Source organism: Salvelinus fontinalis, chromosome 14 (assembly GCF_029448725.1).
Source record: "Salvelinus fontinalis isolate EN_2023a chromosome 14, ASM2944872v1, whole genome shotgun sequence".
Taxonomy (NCBI): domain Eukaryota; kingdom Metazoa; phylum Chordata; class Actinopteri; order Salmoniformes; family Salmonidae; genus Salvelinus; species Salvelinus fontinalis.
This window is the reverse complement of record NC_074678.1, coordinates 28,190,523-28,212,066: the sequence shown is the minus strand read 5'-3', so window position 1 is coordinate 28,212,066 and position 21,544 is coordinate 28,190,523. Positions and strand designations below refer to the sequence as shown.

At 43.8% G+C, this 21,544-nt stretch overlaps 1 protein-coding gene across 10 annotated transcripts in view; it reads right to left on the bottom strand.

The window, feature by feature from the left end:
- LOC129810560 (voltage-dependent R-type calcium channel subunit alpha-1E-like) overlaps positions 1–21,544 on the bottom strand; it is a 232,548-nt gene that overhangs the window by 23,493 nt on the left and 187,511 nt on the right. For 5 of the 10 annotated variants that reach the window (XR_008752744.1, XM_055861177.1, XM_055861176.1 and 2 more), the window contains 15 exons: positions 21,201–21,316; positions 21,013–21,066; positions 18,619–18,660; positions 17,624–17,713; positions 17,038–17,247; positions 16,707–16,819; positions 15,650–15,762; positions 15,212–15,343; positions 14,644–14,713; positions 8,868–8,985; positions 8,685–8,752; positions 8,484–8,575; positions 4,475–5,335; positions 4,020–4,249; positions 3,701–3,812 (listed from right to left, as the gene is read on the bottom strand). Coding sequence is in view for 9 of the 10 variants with exons in the window: in XM_055861177.1 (XP_055717152.1) it covers positions 3,701–3,812; positions 4,020–4,249; positions 4,475–5,335; positions 8,484–8,575; positions 8,685–8,752; positions 8,868–8,985; positions 14,644–14,713; positions 15,212–15,343; positions 15,650–15,762; positions 16,707–16,819; positions 17,038–17,247; positions 17,624–17,713; positions 18,619–18,660; positions 21,013–21,066; positions 21,201–21,316 (2,421 nt within the window). In the remaining variant the exon portion in view is untranslated. The remainder of the gene's footprint in view (positions 1–3,700; positions 3,813–4,019; positions 4,250–4,474; positions 5,336–8,483; positions 8,576–8,684; positions 8,753–8,867; positions 8,986–14,643; positions 14,714–15,211; positions 15,344–15,649; positions 15,763–16,706; positions 16,820–17,037; positions 17,248–17,623; positions 17,714–18,618; positions 18,661–21,012; positions 21,067–21,200; positions 21,317–21,544) is intronic. The other 5 variants (XM_055861185.1, XM_055861180.1, XM_055861186.1 and 2 more) reach the window with 3 other exon arrangements.

Below are 21,544 nucleotides of genomic sequence, written 5' to 3'. Positions count from 1 at the left end.
CAATGCTTACTTACAAGCCCTTAATCGACAAAGTAGTTAAGGAAATATAGTTAAGAAAAGATTGACAAAATAAACGAAAGTAAAAATTTTTTATCAAAGAGTTACACAAGAAATTTAAATACCAATAACGAGGCTATGTGCAGGGTCAATGTGCAGGGGTACAGGTTAGTCGAGGTAATTTGTACATGTAGGTAGGGGTAAAGTGACTATGCATAGATAATAAATAGCAAGTAGCAGCAGTGTAAAAACAAAGGGGGGGGGGGGGGGGTCAATGTAAATAGTCTGGGTGGCCATTTGATTAGTTGTTCAGCAGTCTTATGGCTTGGGGGTAGAAGCTGTTAAGAAGCATTTTGGACCTAGACTTGGTGCTCCGGTACCGCTTGCCGTGCGGTATTAGAGAGAACAGTCTATGAATGACTTGGGTGACTGGAGTCTGACAATTTTTGGGGCCTTCCTATGACACCGCCTAGTATATAGGTCCTGGATGGCAGGAAGCTTGGCCCCAGTGATGTACTGGGCTGTACGCACTACCCTCTGTCGCGCCTTACGGTCAGATGCCGAGCAGTTGCCATACCAGGCGGTAATGAAACCAGTCAGGATGCTCTCGATGGTGCAGCTGTAGAACGTTTTGAGGATCTGGGGACCCATGCCAAATCTTTTCAGTCTCCTGAGAGGGAAAAGGTGATGTCGTGCCCTTTCCCCACATGATAGTACTAGGATGATGGTGTAAGGTTGATGGTACTATGATGATGGTGTTAGGATGATGGTACTAGAATGATGGTGTTAGGATGATGGTACTATGATGATGGTGTTAGGATGATGGTACTATGATGATGGTGTTAGGATGATGGTACTATGATGATGGTGTTAGATGATGGTACTATGATGATGGTGTTAGGATGATGGTACTATGATGATGGTGTTAGGATGATGTTTTTAGGTTGATGGTGTAAGGATGATGGCTGTCTGTCATGGTGGCTGTCTGTCATTTGTAATTTCCGATCACAACTTACAGACTTGTTATGTGCTGCGGTGTGTTTTGCTGCTAACCTTACTTTGCTACCTGACAACTTTACGGTTTTTACTTTTGAATTTTTAGTTTTTCCCTCGCTCAACTTTTTTTCATTAAACTTTTTCACTCTGGACGCTTTATCTGGACGAGGTTCGTCAGGACCTCCACCAGCCGTAGCTAAGTAGTAACATTAACATGATGCCTTCTAATTGCAGTCGCTGTACTCATAATATACAGGAGAACGATCGCCTTACAGCGAGGATAGCTGTGCTGCAAGCCCAGCTTCAGACGCAATCGTTAGGCAAGGGTAATTTCAGTGTAGGAAAGGATGAAACAGCGTCTGTGCCACCAGTAAATACAGATAGTAGTATAAATCCCCTCGCACAGTCCCCGCAGCCGGACAACTTTCTCATGGCTTCTGGAGGGAAATGCTGTAGGAATGCTCAACCGGTGTCGCTCATTCAGCCGACAGAAACTTTCAACCAGTTCTCCCCATTAAGCAGCGAGTCGGAGTCAGAGGCCGAGCCTTCTCTGGTCTCTACTCCTCCTGTTACGGGGTTTGAGACGCCGAAGCCTCCCACCATTAGCTCTGACAAATTGAAAACCCTAGTCATTGGCGACTCCATTACCTGCAGTATTAGACTTAAAACGAATCATCCAGCGATCATACACTGTTTACCAGGGGGCAGGGCTACCGACGTTAAGGCTAATCTGAAGATAGTGCTGGCTAAAACTGGCGAGTGTAGAAAGTATAGGGATATTGTTATCCACGTTGGCACCAACGACGTTAGGATGAAACAGTCAGAGGTCACCAAGCGCAACATAGCTTCAGTGTGTAAATCAGCTAGAAAGATGTGTCTGCATCAAGTAATTGTCTCTGGCCCCCTCCCAGCTATGGGGAGTGATGAGCTCTACAGCAGAGTCTCACAACTCAATCGCTGGTTGAAAAGTGTTTTCTGCCCCTCCCAAAAGATAGAACTTGTAGATAATTGGCCCTCTTTCTGGGACTCACCTACAAACAGGACCAAGCCTGGCCTGTTGAGGAGTGACGAACTCCATCCTAGCTGGAGGGGTGCTCTCATCTTATCTACGAACATAGACAGGGCTTTAACTCTCCTAGCTCCACAATGAGATAGGGTGCAGGCCAGGCAGCAGGCTGGCTTAGTGGAGTCTGCCACTAGCACAGTCAGTGTAGTCAGCTCAGCTATCCCCATTGAGACTGTGGCTGTGCCTCGACCTAGGTTGGGCAAAACGAAACATGGCGGTGTTCGCCTTAGCAATCTCACTGGAATAAATACCTCCTCCATTCCTGCCATTATTGAAAGAGATTGTAATACTTCACATCTCAAAATAGGGCTACTTAATTTTAGATCCCTCACGTCCAAGGCAGCTATGGTCAATGAACTAATCACTGATCATAACCTTGATGTGATTGGCCTGACTGAAACCTGGCTTAAGCCTGATGAATTTACTGTGTTAAATGAGGCCTCACCTCCTGGTTACACTAGTGATCATATCCCTGCGCATCCCGCAAAGGTGGAGGTGTTGCTAACATTTATGATAGCAAATTTCAATTCAAAGAGTCTGCACAACTCTGCCAGGACCTAGGATCAAGGGAGACACTCAAGTGTTTTAGTACTATATTTCTTGACACAATGATGAAAATAATCATTGCCTCTAAACCTTCAAGCTGCATACTGGATCCTATTCCAACTACACTACTGAAAGTGCTGCTTCCTGTGCTTGGCCCTCCTATGTTGAACATAATAAACGTCTCTCTATCCACCGGATGTGTACCAAACTCACTAAAAGTGGCAGTAATAAAGCCTCTCTTGAAATAGCCAAACCCTGACCCAGAAAATATGAAAAAATATCGTCCAATATCAAACTCCCATTCCTCTCAAAATTTTTGGAAAAAGCTGTTGTGCAGCAACTTACTGCCTTCCTGAAGAAAAACAATGTATACGAAACACTTCAGTCTGGTTTTAGACCCCACTGAGACTGCACTTGTGAAGGTGGTAAATTACCTTTTAATGGCGTCAGCCCGAGGCTCTGCATCTGTCCTCGTGTTTCTAGACCTTAGTGCTGCTTTTGATACCATTGATCAACACATTATTTTGGAGAGATTGGAAACCCAAATTGTTCTACACGGACAAGTTCAAGGCCTGGTTTAGATCTTATCTGTCGGAAAGATATCAGTTTGTCTCTGTGGATGGTTTGTCCTCTGACAAATCAACTGTAAATTTTGGTGTTTCTCAAGGTTCCGTTTTGGGACCACTATTGTTTTCACTATATATTTGACCTCTTGGTGATGTCATTCGGAAACATAATGTTAACTTTCACTGCTATGCGGATGACACACAGTTGTACATTTCAATGAACATGGAGAAGCCCCAAAATTGCCCTCGCTGGAAGCCTGTGGTACAGCACTTTGAGATATCAGCTGATGTATGAAGGGCTATGTAAATACATTTAATTTGATTTGGTGTTAGTTTGATGGTTAGGTTGATGGTGTTAGGTTGATGGTGTTAGGTTGATGGTACTAGGATGATGGTGTTAGGTTGTTGGTGTTGAGATGAGGGTACTAGGATGATGGTGTTAGGATGATGGTACTCGGATGATGGTGTTAGGTTGATGGTGTTAGGACAATGTAATAGGAGTAGCAGAGAGGAGCAGAGGGAGACTTACGGGTTGCCAGGTTTGAAGATGAACATGCTGTCAGGCGTGACAATATTGGCTGGGCTGGTCAACTGCTCCTCTTCCTTCTCAGGCTTGGACGCCTCCATGTCTTTACTATTACCTGGAAGAGGTGGATAATGTGGGTGTGCTGCTGTGCTCTGATTGTGGTACCATGCTGTGATATCAGAGATATCTCCAACCCCCAAGAAATGGAGGCTTTCATACACCAAGGCATTTCATACACCTCACAGCTGAACTATTTTTAATGTGAGTAGAGCACACTGAATGCACATATGTGATAGAATAAGGACACACTTGAAGGTGTTACCTGTGATGGGGGTGAGCTCTAGTGAAGACTGAACATTGGTCACCTCTATGTAGATACTGGAGCTCAGAGGGGACTTATCCTGGTTCAGAGTGGTGGCGTTGTTACCAGTATCATTGTCTCCTGTCTGGCCCTCTGGGAGCTCCGGTACTGCAGCCTGAAATCGTTCTGACTGTGGACCCTCCTCCCTGTTCGGCAGCTCAGGACCCGCAGCCTGGTTAGGGTCACCCTGTCTGTGGAGGAGCAGAGGGACAAGGGACAACATCTAGGCTTGGAGTCTGGTTTCACTGGGGATTTGTTGCATTTTGGGCACCCTGAAGTCTGATTCATTGAACATAGCAGAAAGCTGACTACTGAGAGTTTACTATACAAACAGAGTCTACAGAATATAATACAAACAATCTACTATTTATTGAACTAACAGAACTAGCTGTACGTCAGTGTCAGTTCCTCCTCACCTGTGTTCAGCTTCCCTGGTCTCAGAAGGTTGGCTGGTCTCTCCCGTGTTACAGGCTCTCCTCTCCTTGTCCTGTCGTTCCTCTGGGGTCTTCCTCTCCCTGCTGACAGAGCGACTGCTCCCCTCCCCCTGGGGTGAGTCCAGGCCTCTAGCCCCAACCTGGGCTTCGTGGTGCCCTGTGCCCCTTGGCCTCCTGAGCCTCATCCCTGCCATGTCAGAGGTCAGGGTGTCACCAGCAGGAGGGCGGAACTTACGCACCGCTCTCTGCCTTCTCTCCCCATTTAACCTGGGGCTTCTGCGGCCATTGAGACCTGGGTGACAGTGGTCGGTGACATCAAGCTGGCCCTCTGGGCACGGCTCAGATTCAGTGGGCTCCGGAATGGACACAACTGTGGACATGGGGGGGTCAGGCAGGGGACTGTCGATGGGTATGGGTGGCTCTGCTAAAGGGACGGACAAGGGGGGCTCAAGGACCCCCATGGACAGGGGTGGCTCCTCTAGAGTTAGGTCCATGGGCTTGGGGGGCTGAGCTGTGGAGGCCGTAGGTTCAGCCAGCTTCAGGCTGCCTGTGGCTTTGAGGTTTTGGGGGCATCCAGGGGGCGCTTCCTGCTCCTCACTGGGGCTGCTGAAGAGGATCTCTCGGCTGGACATCTGCCGGTGCCTGCGCAGTTGGCTGGTTCTCTGCTCCCACACAGACATGGTCATCCGTCTTCTCCTCTCTCCCCTGGACATGAAAGAGTTAGAGGAATTCAATGGCGGGCAGGGGGGCCCCTCGGCGAGGCTCTCAGCCTCCTCCAGAGAGTAGGCAGGCCTGCTCCTGTGTATCGCTCTTTTCCTGTACAGGTAGGGTCTCCTCCTCCTGCTGGGAGAGAGGACAACAACACTGTCAGGATGAGCAGTAAGGGAGCAACACAGTACTTGTCAAAAACAGTGATAAACACTGAATGTTGTAAGCTCTACTTTTAATTTTAAACCAATTCCAAAATGTGTTAGAATTGTTTTAAAATGTATTTTACTTGCTTGCGTACAAATGTTTGTGAAACATACATTTATAAATAAAACATTTGTACAAAACCAGTGAGCAGTTGGAACACATTCGAGAAAAGGCAATCTAGTCTGATTTTCAAAGCTTGGTAAACAAGATCCAGAATTTTAATTAAGCGTTGATGAAAAACAATTCACTGGATCAATGAAGATGTTATGTAATAAATTAAACAAAATGTAACTAGGAAGTTGTAATAACTATAATGAAAGTGGGAGATGTAGAAACCAGTGGAACTTATATAAAATGCAGAGCCAAATACTGTAAGATTCTGGAAGTAAAACGAGGAATGTAATAAAATGAGAACAGAAGATTTACCCAGTTAAGAAAATCAGGCAGTTTGTTTTGAAATTGAAATGAACAGACAGTGTTAATACTTACTCGTACTTGTACTCTTGTGTGGTCCGTGTTATCAATAAGCGATTGGTTGAAAACAAGACATTAGTGCTTTTGTGAGCAGAGACAAAACAGGCTCTGAGACACAGTTCAAAACACATGACCAATTTCAATGGATCACTATTAGACTATAGTCTACTGCATTGTATTTCTGTATAGCCGAAATCATTATTTTCTGTTTACCAAGTAGTAAAACCCTCTTAAATGATTCAACCAAATGAATATTGCCTAAATGTTTTGTATTGTGCCTCTAGCCAGGCAAAGCGCCACATGACAAACAGGATGGCAGCAGTATTAGATCATAACAACATTAACATCAACAGGTGCAACATATAAAATATTCAAGAAGTTTGAAATGTTTAAGACATTCAGAGATACAGTATGGCACAGGAATAAAACACAGAAATGGCCTTCATTGGCACAAACAGAACAGAGACGGAAATCGTTTAGGCAAAGCAACCATATCAGTTTGCATGATGTGTGCAGCTCTCCTCCCCAAAGTTGTGCCAAGGTAACATTCTCATTGGTCATGCTGGTCAGAGACAGACATGCACCCACCACTCTCTACATTATCAGGAGTCTCAGACATGCTTCAACCTTTTTCACTTAGTCAACATCATCATCATCATGCTCTGAAGGTCAGTTGTGCAAGAGCCCCCGGAAGGAAGACAGTTACAGCATTTCACCCCAAACATCACAGACATGATGCAATGCTACCAAAGTTCAGAGTTTTCTCCAAACACAGATGCTGGAAAACCCTATGGTATTCAAATCTCATCAATGTGATTTGACAAGTGCCTGACCCTGAATATGTCATAAGGTACACTGCAAAACCCTGCACATATATCTATGCCTCAACCTGGGTGAACCTAGATGAAAAACCAACAACTTCAAGATACTGAGGCAAAAATCCTGCAGTTTGATATTTCCGCATAAGCAATTCATAGAACTGGTTATATTTGTAGCACGCACCACAGCTCTGCTAATCTTTACTCCTGCTGTACTAACGTATTGCCAAGGAGAACTAATGCTGCACAGCATGAGACCAAATGTTTAATTATGAAACATTTTAAAATGATTTTTCCGTGCATGTGGTTTGAATGACCATGCAATATGCTGTTCATTTTCAACATGCGTACCATCTCTCTATGTTGCACCATGCCCAAGTACATGCACTTCCACCAGACAGACTGGGTGTCAGACCATTCATATAGGAAATCAATACTGTGGGCTTTGATGAAATAACATTACTTTATGACTCTTGTCTCTTATAACCCAACATGGCATGTCCAGATGAATGACTTCCTGACATTTGGTAATTCTTCCAAAAACAGAATGATATTCCAAAAACAGAATGATTACAAAAAATCAGTCTGGTGAAAGTAAGGGTGACTAAGTACTGCAGTATATTTCTCTAATGGGAATGATATATTAATTTGGATGCCAGTAATGTTGTCTCTATGACAACGGTATAGGCTCATCCCTGCAGATCCTGGGAAGCCTGCTGGTAGCCATGGTGACACACTGTTGAATTTAGAGCAAATTATAGAGGTACAAGCAAAAACAGACCTATAGACCTATCAGGAAGGGCATATCAATACCTCTTTAGTTGTTCAGTTCAGTTGTTTCCAGTACATATTTTCAGCAATATAAACGTCATTATGAAGGGCACTACGACTGTCTGGGGCTCCATTATACGGCTCCAATTACAGTAGCCTGTACCTAGATCAAACTGACTAAATCAAATATAATTTACCAGTAACATAAACTATACTAGGAACACCTGCTCATCCATTACATAGACTGACCAAGTGAATCCAGGTGAAAGCTATGATCCCTTATTGATGTCACCTGTTATATCCACTTCAATCAGTGTAGATGAAGGGGAGGAGACAGGTTAAAGAAGGATTTTTAAGCCTCGAGACAATTGAGACGGATTGTGTATGTGTGCCATTCAGAGGGTGAATGGGCAAGACTAAATATTTAAGGGCCTTTAAACAGGGTATGGTAGTAGGTGCCAGGCGCACTGGTTAGAGTGTGTCAGGAACTGCAACACTACTGGGTTTTTGACGCTCAACAGTTTCCCGTGTGCATCAAGAATGGTCCATCACCCAAAGGACATCCAGCCAACTTGACACAACTGTGAGTCAAACTGGGCCAGCATCCCTGTGGAATGCTTTTGACACCTTGTGATGAATTGAGGATGTTTTGAGGGAGTAAGAGGGTGCAACTCTATATTAGGAAGGTGTTCCTAATGTTTTGTACACTCAGTGTATAATCTAATCTACTTCAAACCCAGGGCTCTAATGCGTTACAAGGCAAATTTCCCTGGCAACTTGCAAAATCTTAATTCCAAGGCATAGCACGACATAACAAACATTTCCCATAGTCAAACTGATTCCCTAAGGCTTTGTCAGCCTCAACCCCTCCCTTCCTTTAGTGCTGTCTGTGCTGCAGCAACAGGCTCTGGTGGGATTACATAGTGTTAGTACTGTTAGTTAGCAGTCTATTAGAGTCCTGAGGGAGACAGAGAGGAAGGGGAACAGGCAGCAGGGGTACACACACCACTTACTGTGATGACATCAGGGAAGACATGGCCCCAACTTCCTTGGCTTTTTGGAGAGCATGTTTCTGATTGAAAGCAGCCTCTTCGTCCTCTTCGTCCTAGACATAAGATTGCATAGAACAGAATAAATAATCACAGATGCGGTTGAGAGCGGGTATCATCTTCAATTATGGGAAGACTAGTGAATTGTTGAAAGGAGATTTTTACCTTGGTTAGTTCCTGGGCATTAGCCAGATTGTCCACAGCAATGGCCAAGAAGACATTCAGCAGTGTGTCTGGTCACACTCATGTCAAGGACCTACATGTTTGATCTACAAAATCCACACATCAGACATGTAATCTAATCATACTGACAGTGTGAAAAGTGATTTGCTAGCTGAGAAAGGATACAGTTACCAAAGAGTGTGAGCACAATGAAGTATATGGAGGACCACATTCCTGACTTCACTCCTCCCTGGGAGCGGATCCCATTGTACATCACCTCATTCCAGTCTTCTCCTGTCAGGATCTAGATATAAAGTGCCTAGTGAAAGTCTACACATCTCTTGCACAGTCTTCAGAGTTTTCTGCCTTAAAAACGGATTACATTTGTGTTTTTCATACAGATCTACACAACCTACTCCACATTTTCAAAGTGAAAGAAGGTTACAAAACATTTGCCAAATTAATAAATAAACAAAAAAGCTAAGATGTCTTGATTGTGCATGTCTTGGCACCCCAGAGTTAATACTTGGTGGAAGCACCTTTGGCAGCCATTACAGTTGTTAAGAATTTTGAACAAGACTAACAACCTCTTAGGGGAACATACAGTGCATTCGGAAGTCAGACCTCTTGACTTTTTCCACATTTTGTCATGTTACAGCCTTATTCTAAAATGGATTAAATTAATATTTTTCCTCATCAATCTACACACAATACTGTCACACCCTGATCTGATTCACCTGTCTTTGTGTTTGTCTCCACCCCACTCCAGGTGTCGCCCATCTTCCCCATTATCCCCTGTGTATTTATACCTGTGTTCTCTGTTTGTCTGTTGCCAGTTTGTTTTGTTTTGTCAAGCCTACCAGCGGTTTTCACTCTGCTCCTGTCTCTCGATTGTTCCTGTTTCCTAGTTTTCTCACTGTTGACCCTTCTGCCGGCCCTGCCCCTGAGCCTGAGCCTGCCTGTCATCTTGTACCTTTTCCCTGCCTTTTGCCTGCCCCTGTTGGATGAAAAAACTGTTGTTATTTTGACGTTGTCTGCATCTAGGTCTTATCTGAAACATGATAGTACGAACTGGCCATGACTGACCCAGCAGACTTGGACCAGCTGCGCAATGCCATCTTCTCCCAAGGATCCACCATTTATAGGCCCAAGGAATTGCTTCGTGGCCTTATGGAGGGGGTCCACACCTTTGCCGAACGCCATGACCGGGCGTTGGACATCTTGCTGAAGCAATTCCGCGGGTTGGCTGAGAGGCAGCATACTACGACGGTAACCTCACAGCCCCTCAGTAACTCAGCTGTTAGCAGCGTCGCCTCACCGGTCACTCCGCCTTCCCGGGAGCCTATTCGGGCACCTGTCAGACGTTTATAGCTCAGTGTGCCCTCATCTTCAAGCTTCAGTCGTCCTCTTTCCCCTCGGACTGCTCTACGATAGCGTACCTTATCATGCTGATGTTCGGGACGGCGCTCACCTGGGATAGAGCTATATAGTGCAACAGCTGGCCATACGCATCAGTCTGGAGGAGTTTGTGGGCGAGGTCAAGAAGGTGTTTGATGCCCCATTCTCCGGGAGAGAGGCTGCCCAGAAGCTACTCCATCTTCGGCAGGACTCCCACAGTGCGGCAGACTATGCGGTGGACTTCGCACATTGACAGCTGAGAGTGCCTGGAACCAGGAAGCGCTGGTCGACATGTTCCTACACGGAGCCTCGGAGGAGGTCAAGGACAAGCTTGCAGCCTGGGAATTGCCGATGGATCTCGATTCCCTCATCACCTTGACCATCAAGATCGATGGGCGACTACGGGAACGACGGAGGGAGAGGAGATTCAATTTTGCTCGCCCATCCAAGGATTCCACCTCACCTCCGAGGCATCCTGGAAGTCCACGACGGCCCCGTTGCAGAGATAACTCGAGGCTACCCGAGGTTCCCCAAGAGTCGCCAAAGATGGCTAAGTCACCGTTTCCCAAGCCTTTGCAACTAGGCAGAGCTGGGTTGTCTCCAGCGGAATGGCTATACATGCTCAACACTAAGAGTTGCCTGTATTGCGGGACTCGTGGTCATTTTGTGTCCTCTTCTCTGTTAAAAGATCAGGCTCAAGTACTCTGGTGGGGCATATGGAGAACTTTTCTGTTTCCCTTACTCACACTCCGTTTCATGCCATTCTGCTGTGGGGAAACCAGTCGAAATCTCTCCTGGTCCTCATCAACTCTGGGGCCGATGAGAGCTTTTTGGACTCTTCCCTGGATCCAAACTGGGCAACCCCACTCAGACCCTCTCCATTCCCATGGATGTTAGAGCGCTGTATGGGCGCTCTATAGGCTGGGTCACCCACAACACCACTCCCATCAACCTAAGTGTGTCTGGGAACCACAGCGAGGCTATCCAGTTCCTGCTTTTTAAGTCTCCTCAGATTCCCATAGTATTGGGATTCTCCTGGCTCCAGCGACACATTCCCCTCATTAACCTGTTGAGGATAGAGGGTGCTATTTGCACTTTGGGGGGAAATCGTGCCCAATTTAAACGGCCTCGTACTCTATTCTTGCTCGTACAATATGCATATTATTATTACTATTGGATAGAAAACACTCTCTAGTTTCTAAAACCGTTTGAATTATATCTGTGAGTAAAACAGAACTCATTTTGCAGCAAACTTCCTGACAGGAAGTGGAAAATCTGAAATCGATGCTCTGTTCTAGGGCCTGCCTATAAATGTGCTTGATATATATTAGTATAAATGCAATTCATACGCCTTCCACTAGATGTCAACAGGCAGTGAGAGAAGAAATGGAGTGTATAACATGATCTGAGGTCGAATAAAAGCTCTTGGCATGACGTGACCCCAATTTCCTGTTTTCTGGAACGCGCGAGAAGGGACCTGGTATAGCCTTCTGTAAAGCTGTCGTTATAGACGAGTAATATCTCCGGCTTTGATTTTATTTGATACATGTGACAATATCATCGTAAAGTATGTTTTTTCAATATAGTTTTATTAGATTATTGACATTTTTCCGGGACGTTAGGCGTGTTGCTTTGTCTGCGTTTGTTCACGAAGGAGAGCTTCGCGCCACTTTGCTAGCTTTCCATGCTAATTGACTGGAGAAGAGGACATTCTAAAACCAAACAACGATTGTTCCCGACAAAGGACCCCTTGTACAACATTCTGATGGAAGATCATCAAAAGTAGGACCCATTTTATGATGCTATTTCATATATCTGTCGAACATGTGAACTAGGGGCCTCCCGGGTGGCGCAGTGGTCTAGGGCACTGCACCGCAGTGCTAACTGCGCCACCAGAGTCTCTGGGTTCGCGCCCAGGCTCTGTCGCAGCCAGCCGCGACCGGGAGGTCCGTGGGGCGACGCACAATTGGCATAGCGTCGTCCGGGGTAGGGAGGGTTTGGCCGGTAGGGATATCCTTGTCTCATCGCGCTCCAGCGACTCCTGTGGCGGGCCGGGCGCAGTGCGCGCTAACCAAGGGGGCCAGGTACACGGTGTTTCCTCCGACACATTGGTGCGGCTGGCTTCCGGGTTGGAGGCGCGCTGTGTTAAGAAGCAGTACGGCTGGTTGGGTTGTGCTTCGGAGGACGCATGGCTTTCGACCTTCGTCTCTCCCGAGCCCGTACGGGAGTTGTAGCGATGAGACAAGGTAGTAATTACTAGCGATTGGATACCACGAAAATTGGGGTGAAAATGGGATTAAAAAAAAAAAAAAAAAAAAAAGAACATGTGAACTAGTAGTTTGCGCCCAGATTTTGGGCACGTTCTCGCCATAACGTAAACTGCATGTCGTAATGAAGTTATTTTTTGAATTCTAACATGGCGATCGCATTAAGAACTAGTGTATCTATCATTTCCTATACAACATGTATTTTTTAGTAATGTTTATGAATAGTTATTTGGTCAGAATATGTGAGTGTCAGAAAAATATCCGGACGTTGTGGGAAAAAGATGCTACGTTAGCACAATGTATAACCACTGATTTCAGCTCTAAATATGCACATTTTTGAACAAAACATAAGTGTATGTATAACCCGATGTTATAGAACTGTCATCTGGTGAAGCTTATCAAGGTTAGTCAAAAATTATATATCTTTTGCTGGTTTGTTACGATTGCTAACTTTTGCTGCTGGTAAATGGCTTGTGTTTCTGGCTATTGTGGTAAGCTAATATAATGCTATATTGTGTTTCCGCTGTAAAACACTTAAGAAATCGGAAATATTGGCTGGATTCACAAGATGTTTGTCTTTAATTTGCTGTACACCATCGATTTTTCAGAAATGTTTTATGATGAGTATTTAGGTATTTGACGTTGGTGTCTGTAATTACTCTGGCTGCTTCAGTGCTATTTCTGACGGTAGCTGTGATGTAAAACTGATTTATACCTCAAATATGCACATTTTTCGAACAAAACATAGATTTATTGTATAACATGTTATAAGACTGTCAGCTGATGAAGTTGTTTCTTGGTTAGTTTGGTTGGTTCTTGGTTAGTTAGGTTGGCTTTGTTACCTGTGCTGTGAAAAATGTCTGTCCTTTTTTGTATTTGGTGGTGAGCTAAATATACATAAATATATGTGGTGTTTTCGCTGTAAAACATTTTAAAAATCGGACATGTTGACTGGATTCACAAGATGTGTATCTTTCATTTGCTGTATTGGACTTGTTAATGTGTGAAAGTTAAATATTTCAAAAAAATATATTTTGAATTTCGCGCTCTGCCTTTTCAGTGGAATGTGGGAGGAGTTCCGCTAGCGGAACCCCGGTGCCAGACAGGTTAATGTCCCCGGCCACTAGGAGAGCCGCTTCTGGGTGAGCATTTTCTTCTTTGCTTATGGCCTTATAGAGTTGGTTGAGAGCGGTCTTAGTGCCAGCTTCGCTTTGTGGTGGTAAATAGACGGCTACGAATAATACAGATGAGAACTCTCTTGGTAGATAGTGTGGTCGACAGCTTATCATAAGGTACTCTACCTCAGGCGAGCAATAACTCAAGACTTCTTTAATATTAGACATCACGCACCCGCTGTTACTGACAAAAAGACACACACCCCCACCGCTCGTCTTCCTAGAGGTAGGGTCTCTGTTCTGCCGGTGCATGGAAAATCCCACCAGCTCTATATTGTCCGTTTCTTCTTTCAGCTACGTCTCGGTGAAACATAAGATGTTACAGTTTTTAATGTCCCGTTGGTAGGATAATCTTAATAGTAGGTCATCAATTTTACTTTCTAACGATTGCATGGTAGCAAGGAGAACGGATGGCAGTGGGAGTTTATTCGCTTGCCTCTGCCTTCTCAGAAGGATCCCTGATCTGCGCCCCCTTTTCCAGCGTCTTTTCTTCACGCAAAAGGCGTGGATCTGGGCCTGTTCCAGTGAAAGCAGGATATCCTTCTCGACTGACTCATTAAAGGAAAATGTTTCTTCCAGTCCGGTGAGCAATCGCTTTTCTGATGTCCAGAAGTTATTTTCGGCCATAAGAGACGGTAGCAGCAACATTATGTACACAATAAGTGAAAAAAAAAAAAAAAATAACAACATTTCTGAATTGTTTGGGAGAATGTAAAACGTCAGCTATGTTCTTCGGCGCCATCTTGTGCAAGGTTGGTAGAGTTTTGCAAGGTTGTTAGAATCTTATTAAAAATGATTCACAGCTGTAATGGCTGCCAAAGGTGCTTCCACCAAGTTTTAACTCTGGGATGTGAAGACACACAATCAATACATGTTAATGTTTTACATTTTAGGACAGCAAAATGTTAAGATTGTGCAAGGGGTGTGTAGAATTTCACTAGCGACTGGAAATACCACATACTGTATCACAGGATTCTCTCACAAGATACAGAGTAGATCATCTGTAAATTCATGACAATTCATATATTTATATGGACTCTAGGATTTCCACATGCAAGGCTTTGTTACCTGAATCAAAAACACAAAACTTTACTCAATCAAAACAATTGAATTGGGCCAGACCTGAAAGACAGTCATGATGGCAGCAGGAAATGTGTCAAAGTTTGTAGGAGTGTAGTCTTCAAAGATGAACCTGCATAGAAAGATGAGGACAGAGAGGAAATTGAGTTGAGCCAGGATTTTTAAATATTTTTTTCACAGAGAGAGAAAACATTTTATTTTTCTCGGTAATAGAGGGGGGACTTTTTTCCCAAAGTCTGTTTTCTTTTCTGTATTCCAGTGACCAGGCAACATACGTCTCCGGCATGCACTGCATTCATTGACGTGACAGTTTCCCAGAAATTCTCCTTTATCCGTGGGAACATAGCGGCACAACAGCTAAGACTGATGTGTGACAGAAACTTCTTGGGAAAGACTGAGCCCTGTCAGGGTGTTTTTACATTGCCACAGGGGATGAAAATGTCCTCTGTAATATCAAATGTCACAAGGAGAAGGTCATGATGACACAAATCAAACAATCAGTTGTACTACATCCACTTTGAGTACATTGACTGCCAGTGTCCATCATAGTTTGTGATGAGATCTGACAGACGGGCAGTAGTAGTTCGTCCTTGTGTCTATGGTACAGTACCTGCCACCGAATAGCTGCATGCCCAGCAGAGCAAAGACCAGGATGAAGAGGAAGAGGAGGAAGATGAGGCTGATGATGGACTTCATAGAATTCATCAGGGATACCACCAGGTTCCTCAGCGACGCCCAGTACCTGTCAATCACAACCAACCGGGGGCGGGATTGGGTGCATTTGAAATCCGTCGAAATAAGAGACAAATCACTTAATTAACCGTGTCTAAATGTTGCTATTGGGAGTGTTTTCAATTATTTGTAGCCAGTCTGGAAATTAACATACGTATCTGCATATCCTATCCCTAGCAGGAGGCTACAAATATCACACTGACGTGACACCCAGCATCTTCATAATCTAGGACATTGATAGCTAGGTGCCAGTGCATTGCCTCACTGCATACTGCAGGAAGAATGTTATAAACCAATGAGGAGGCCTTGGACTAACTTGGTGATCTTGAATATCCTCAGCAGACGGAGAGCGCGCAGCACACTGATGCCAAAGGACATGTCAGGCCTGAAGAACCCCCACATCACCTCAAAGATGCTGCCCACTATCACCTGTTAACAGAGCCATAAACAACATAGTCACCAGATGTACCAGCACACCAACAGCAGCCTTTAACATACAGTAAGTATACAGAGAGACAAAGATGAAGGATGTCCGTTCACAGCTGAGTGCAGAGGTGACAGAAACAGAACAGGGACATTTAATGCACTTCATTAATTACACCCATCAGTGTCACTTTCATTAAAAAGTGTTTAAAGGTGCAATTCGTTGTTGAAAAATTAATTAAGCAGACACCCCACATCGGTTTTGGCAAAAATTCAGAGGTATGGGTCTGGAGAAATGTAACCACTCATTCAAAGAAAGAGCGACTGATGCAAGGACTGACCATCCAAGCACATTTTGCACATTTTGAAGATATACAGTGTTTGTTTACATGTACAATGTTTACAAACAGAGTAAAAAAAAGTTTATATATTAGGTTCTGATGGGGTACAACAGTTGAACTAAGTGTAACGGATGTGAAATGGCTAGCTAGTTAGCGGGTACGCGCTAGTAGCATTTCAATCAGTTACGTCACTTGCTCTGAGACTTAAGTAGTGTTGCCCCTTGCTCTGCAAGAGCCGTGGCCTTTGTGGAGCGATGGGTAACGACCGTGCTTCGTGGGCAACAGTTGTTGATGTGTGCAGAGGGTCCCTGGTTCGCGCCCGTGTCGGGGCGAGGGGACGGTTTAAAGTTATACTGTTACATAAGCTCATGTTGCATTTATATTCTTCAAGAATCAATGAGTATATATAATGAATTTATAAGTCTTAAAATGGAAGCAACAACTGCGGATTGCCCCTTTAAGTCACTGTCCCATGTTTTAAGTAAAGCATTTCCTCTCACTGCCTCGTACTGGGGGCAATGTTATAATCTATAGTATGTCCCTGTCTTTCCATCTGGCATGGTGTCTCCATGTTGGTTAGAGATGAGGCAGAAATATAAAGGAACTCACGCCGCAGTCGAAGCGGTTGAAGGCGGAGTGGAAGTAGAGTCTGGGTCCCAGGCTGTACATCTTTAAACACATTTCAGTGAGAAACAGACCCAGGAAGAGAAACTCTGCATAGTCTGAAATGCAGACAACAACAGCAACAACAACACTCATAAACACAGCAGAAACCAATCATCTCAAAGATTAATGTCACTTGCTTGATTTATTTTGGATGGAGATGATGGTACGTACCTGTGTGTGTGCGCGTGCGTGTGTGTGTGTGTGTGTGTGTGTGTGTGTGTGTGTGTGTGTGTGTGTGTGTGTGTGTGTGTGTGTGTGTGTAAGTGTGACTTACAGAGGAACACAGACAGCCAGTGGGGCTGGTTGTGATGGACGATGGCCACACAGAGTGTGTTGAGGGCCACCAGGCCCAGTACGGTCCAGTAGAAGGTGTGTGTCTTCACCATGCGGCGGATAGAGATACGCAGCAGACGCTCCTTCCGCTTGAAATAAGCTGTGGGTCCTCTCTTAGCACTCCTGATGCTGGCTCTGGTCATCGGGATGCCTGGACGGGACAGCCCATTTAAGATCATTACTAAAATCCCCCTAGTAGTGCAATCACAAATAGACAGTATATTTGAGATCTCTCCTCTGTCAAATGTTTCACTTGCACAATAGATACAATTTCTCCAACAGGAAAACAAAGAGCCAAAGGCCTTCTCATCCATTTAGCTTAGCCACTGACTGTAACATGTAATGATGGCTGGAACTGATGAGCTGCCATTTCCAGTTTTATTCCCAATACGACAATGACAATCTCCTCTGTAATTACAGAGTCTAATACGGAGGGGGTGCCTGTTGCCTGATGGCAGATCATTCAACCATTTGGGATGTTAGCTACAACATACTGCTCTTTTCAGTGGCTTCACACACACACTCACCCACAGAAGAGATGTCACCGTACTGCTCTTCCTCTGGGCCCCGATGGACGGCATCCACCCCTCTCCTCTTGATGGTGGCCCTCTTCAGCACTGCAGCCAAAGGTTTCACATTGTCACCCCGCAGAAAGCCCACACAAAACACAACGTTTCTGACACTCCAACACAGACAATATGTCATGAGACACACAAGTAGATATACAAGATCATGAGGGCATTACTAACGAGAAGAGAATGGTGAAAATAATAAACGCATTTACATGCCACTGTGTTTGGTGCTTTGGGTATTGTAAAACAAGAGTACAAACATATGCATTTAGAAGACATGTGTAACAGATTACAGAAACATGGTGTTATTAAAATATGCATCTATTGTTATTACTGTATCATGAACCCAATTTAACTTCAACTAATTGTTGTTGTTGTTGGTTCTATTATCTGGGCTATAACCCACACTCACAGTAAGTTTGAGACAATATCATACCATATCATTCTAAAGAGCTGTATTGATGCACACATATATTTTTATATGTGCCTGATGCGGAAAATACCACTAATTATTAGGGTGAGTTGAGCTCATGCCCCAGCCAACCCTTGTACATCCCCACCACCTTTTGGTTAGAATCTAATTTATTTATTAATATTTACCTAGACTTTCCCCCTTTTAATAAGCCAGTGAACCACTAGTGTTTGCACGAGGCACACACTGGCTGACACCCAGACATTTCATTTGAGTTGCTACGGCAACACTGGCACACTCTCTCAAAGCTATTACATCTTCTGAATTTGTTTCCACTGGAACAGCTGGAACTTTTTACGGCTACTTTTGGTTCGCTTGTGCCAAATTAAATGTTTGAAGTTCAGAATGGCTCGTTTTGTTTTTTGTAAGTGTGGTTTGTGGAACAATAGCTGGCTTTATTTAAACGTTCATGTCAGACTGAGTTGTTGAAAAGGAACAAAAGGTTGCAAGGAAGTGTAGAATAGAAGTTGTTCCTCACCATGGTTACCGCCTGTATTCCATTCAGACAGCCTCTTGGGAGCTGTCAATCAACATTTAATAAAAACGATTTGTTTGTTTGTTTGTTGGGGGGGAAAAATCATGCTTCACTTGATAGGGTCATAGCTTTGTGTAAGGGTTTGTCTTGTAGGTTTAAAAGTCCATATTGATATTGAGGTAGCAGAGATGATTATTTTGGGGGTACAGCATGCATGGTTCTCAATAATCCTAACCAAAGTTGTTTTTGAAGTGCACCACACCAGAAGCAACAACAATGGTATTTTAGGCATAGCTATTCTTGTGAAGATTTGCTTCTAAATATGTCTTTGGAATAGATATACAGTAACAGTCAAAAGTTTGGACACACCTACTCATTCAATGTTTTTTATTTATTTTTACTATTTTCTACATTGTAGAATAATAGTGAAGACATCAAAACGATGAAATAACACATATGGAATCATGTAGTAACCAAAAAACTGTTAAACAAATCAAAATATATTTTATATTTGAGATTCTTCAAAGTAGCCACCCTTGGCCTTGATGCAACTTTGCATAGTTTTGATGTCTTCAATATTATTATACAATGTATTTATAATCTTCAAGAATTTTGCAAACTCTTGGCATTCTCTCAACCGGCTTCACCTGGAATGCTTTTCCAACAGTCGTGCTTTTCCAACAGTCGTGAAGGAGTTCCCACATATGCTGAGCACTTGTTGGTTGCTTTTCCTTCACTCTGCGGTCCAACTCATGCCAAACCATCTCAACTGAGTTGAGGTTGGGTGATTGTGAAGGCCAGGTCATCTGATGCAGCACGCCATCACTCTCCTTCTTGGTAAAATAGCCCTTACACAGCCTGAAGGTGTGTTAGGTCATTGTCCTGTTGAAAAACAAATGATAGTCCCACTAAGTGCAAACCAGATGGGATGGTGTATCACTGAAGAATGCTGTAGTAGCCATGCTGGTTAAGTGTGCCTTGAATTCTAAACAAATCACAGACAGTGTCACCAGCAAATCACCCCCACACCATCACGCCTCCTCCTACATGCTTCACGTTGGGAACCACACAAGAGGAGATCATCCGTTCACCTACTCGGCTTCTCACAAAGACACAGCGGTTGGAACCAAAAATCGCAAAATTCACGCCTGATTCACGCAGTCTCCTCTGAACAGTTGATGTTGAGATGTGTCTGTTCCTTGAACTCTGTGAAGCATTTATTTGGGCTGCAATTTCTGAGGCTGGTAACTCTAATGAACGAATCCTCTGCAGCAGATGTAACTCTGGGTCTTCCTTTCCTGTGGCGGTACTTACGAGAGCCAGTTTCATCATAGCACTTGATGGTTTTTGTGACTGCACTTGAAGAAACTTTCAAAATTCTTGAAATTTTCCAGATCGACTGACCTTCATGTCTTAAAGTAATGATGGACTGTTGTTTCTCTTTGCTTATTTGAGCTGTTCTTGCCATAATATGGACTTGGTCTTTTACCAAATAGGTCTATCTTCTGTATACCACCCCTACCTTGTCACAACACAACTGATTGGCTCAAACGCATTAAGAAGGAAAGAAATTCCACAAATAAACGTTTAATTGTTAATTGAAATGCATTCCAGGTGACTACCTCATGAAGCTGGTTGAGAGAATGCCAAGAGTGTGCAAAGCTGTCATCAAGGCAAAGGGTGGCTACCAACACTTTTTTGGTTACGACATGATTCCATATGTGTTATTTCATCATTTTGATGTCTTCACTATTATTCTACAATGTAGAAAATAGTAAAAATAAAGAAAAACCCTTGAATGAGTTGGTATGTCCAAACTTTTGACAGGTAGTGTATATCGTGAGTACACACAAGCCCAGATATATTACAAAACAGGATAGCACACACGTTTAAGAGTATTGCGAGATAAAACTGCTCAAAGTAGTTACACTGTCATGAGAAAGTGTTAATAAATGACTTTCACAGAGTCAACCAAACTGATTGTACTGTAAGTTCCAACACTCAATGAGACATAATGTATACATATCAGGCCTCAGGAGAGACTGAAATTAACAGTGAGAATCAAAACACCTACTTTTCCTCGCTAGCACTTACCTAAGTAAAATAATTTGTGGTTATCTATGTATCATGCACAGCGCATAGGGTAATATGATATTATTAAATTACAAATAACAATTAAGATTTTCTACAAATGATATGTTTCAGTCTAGGCCAATGTTTTAGTTATGCTTACAGTGTGTGATTGTCTTAGAGGACAGGCAGATGAGAAATATTCTCATGGTAGACAGTCATGTGTACAAAACAGAATGCCATAAATCCAGTACAGACAGATAAACAGTAAACTAATGCAGGGGTCTAAAGACAATATAACCAATGGGGCCATCTTTCCATTCTTACCATCAAGAGCAGAAGGTCCTAAATTCTTATTCTCCTCCGCAAGCATCACCTCTTCTGCAAAGCAGACCCAACAATGAAGTCTGATTCATACAGTAGGAAAGTAAATATCAAGGACATTTCTGAGGTAACCTTTTAAAAGCATGCCATGTATTGGGTCTGTAGTGTAGTACAGACAGTGGTTTCAGTACCTGCTCTGTCGATCCATGCTCGGTAGCCATTGAGTTCCCGCTCAATTTGCTGTTGCCTCCGTAGCTTCATGAACGCCCTGCGGTTTTCCACCCGCTCCCTCTCCTTGGCAAACTCCCTGCAAGCCAAACAAAACAGCAGATAATGACTGTTCTGGGACCTGCTGTTCAGTGCTAACCTGACCTCCCTCTCATTCAGACACCATGGGAGAGAAGTAGTGTGGAGGGGGGAGACTCTATCCTTGTCTCCTTTCCATGCAGTTAATTAGAGCATATTGTGCATTCACCTTTTGAAAAAAAAAACATTAACTTGTACAGACGGTGACAGAGTGTATAAAATACATGTC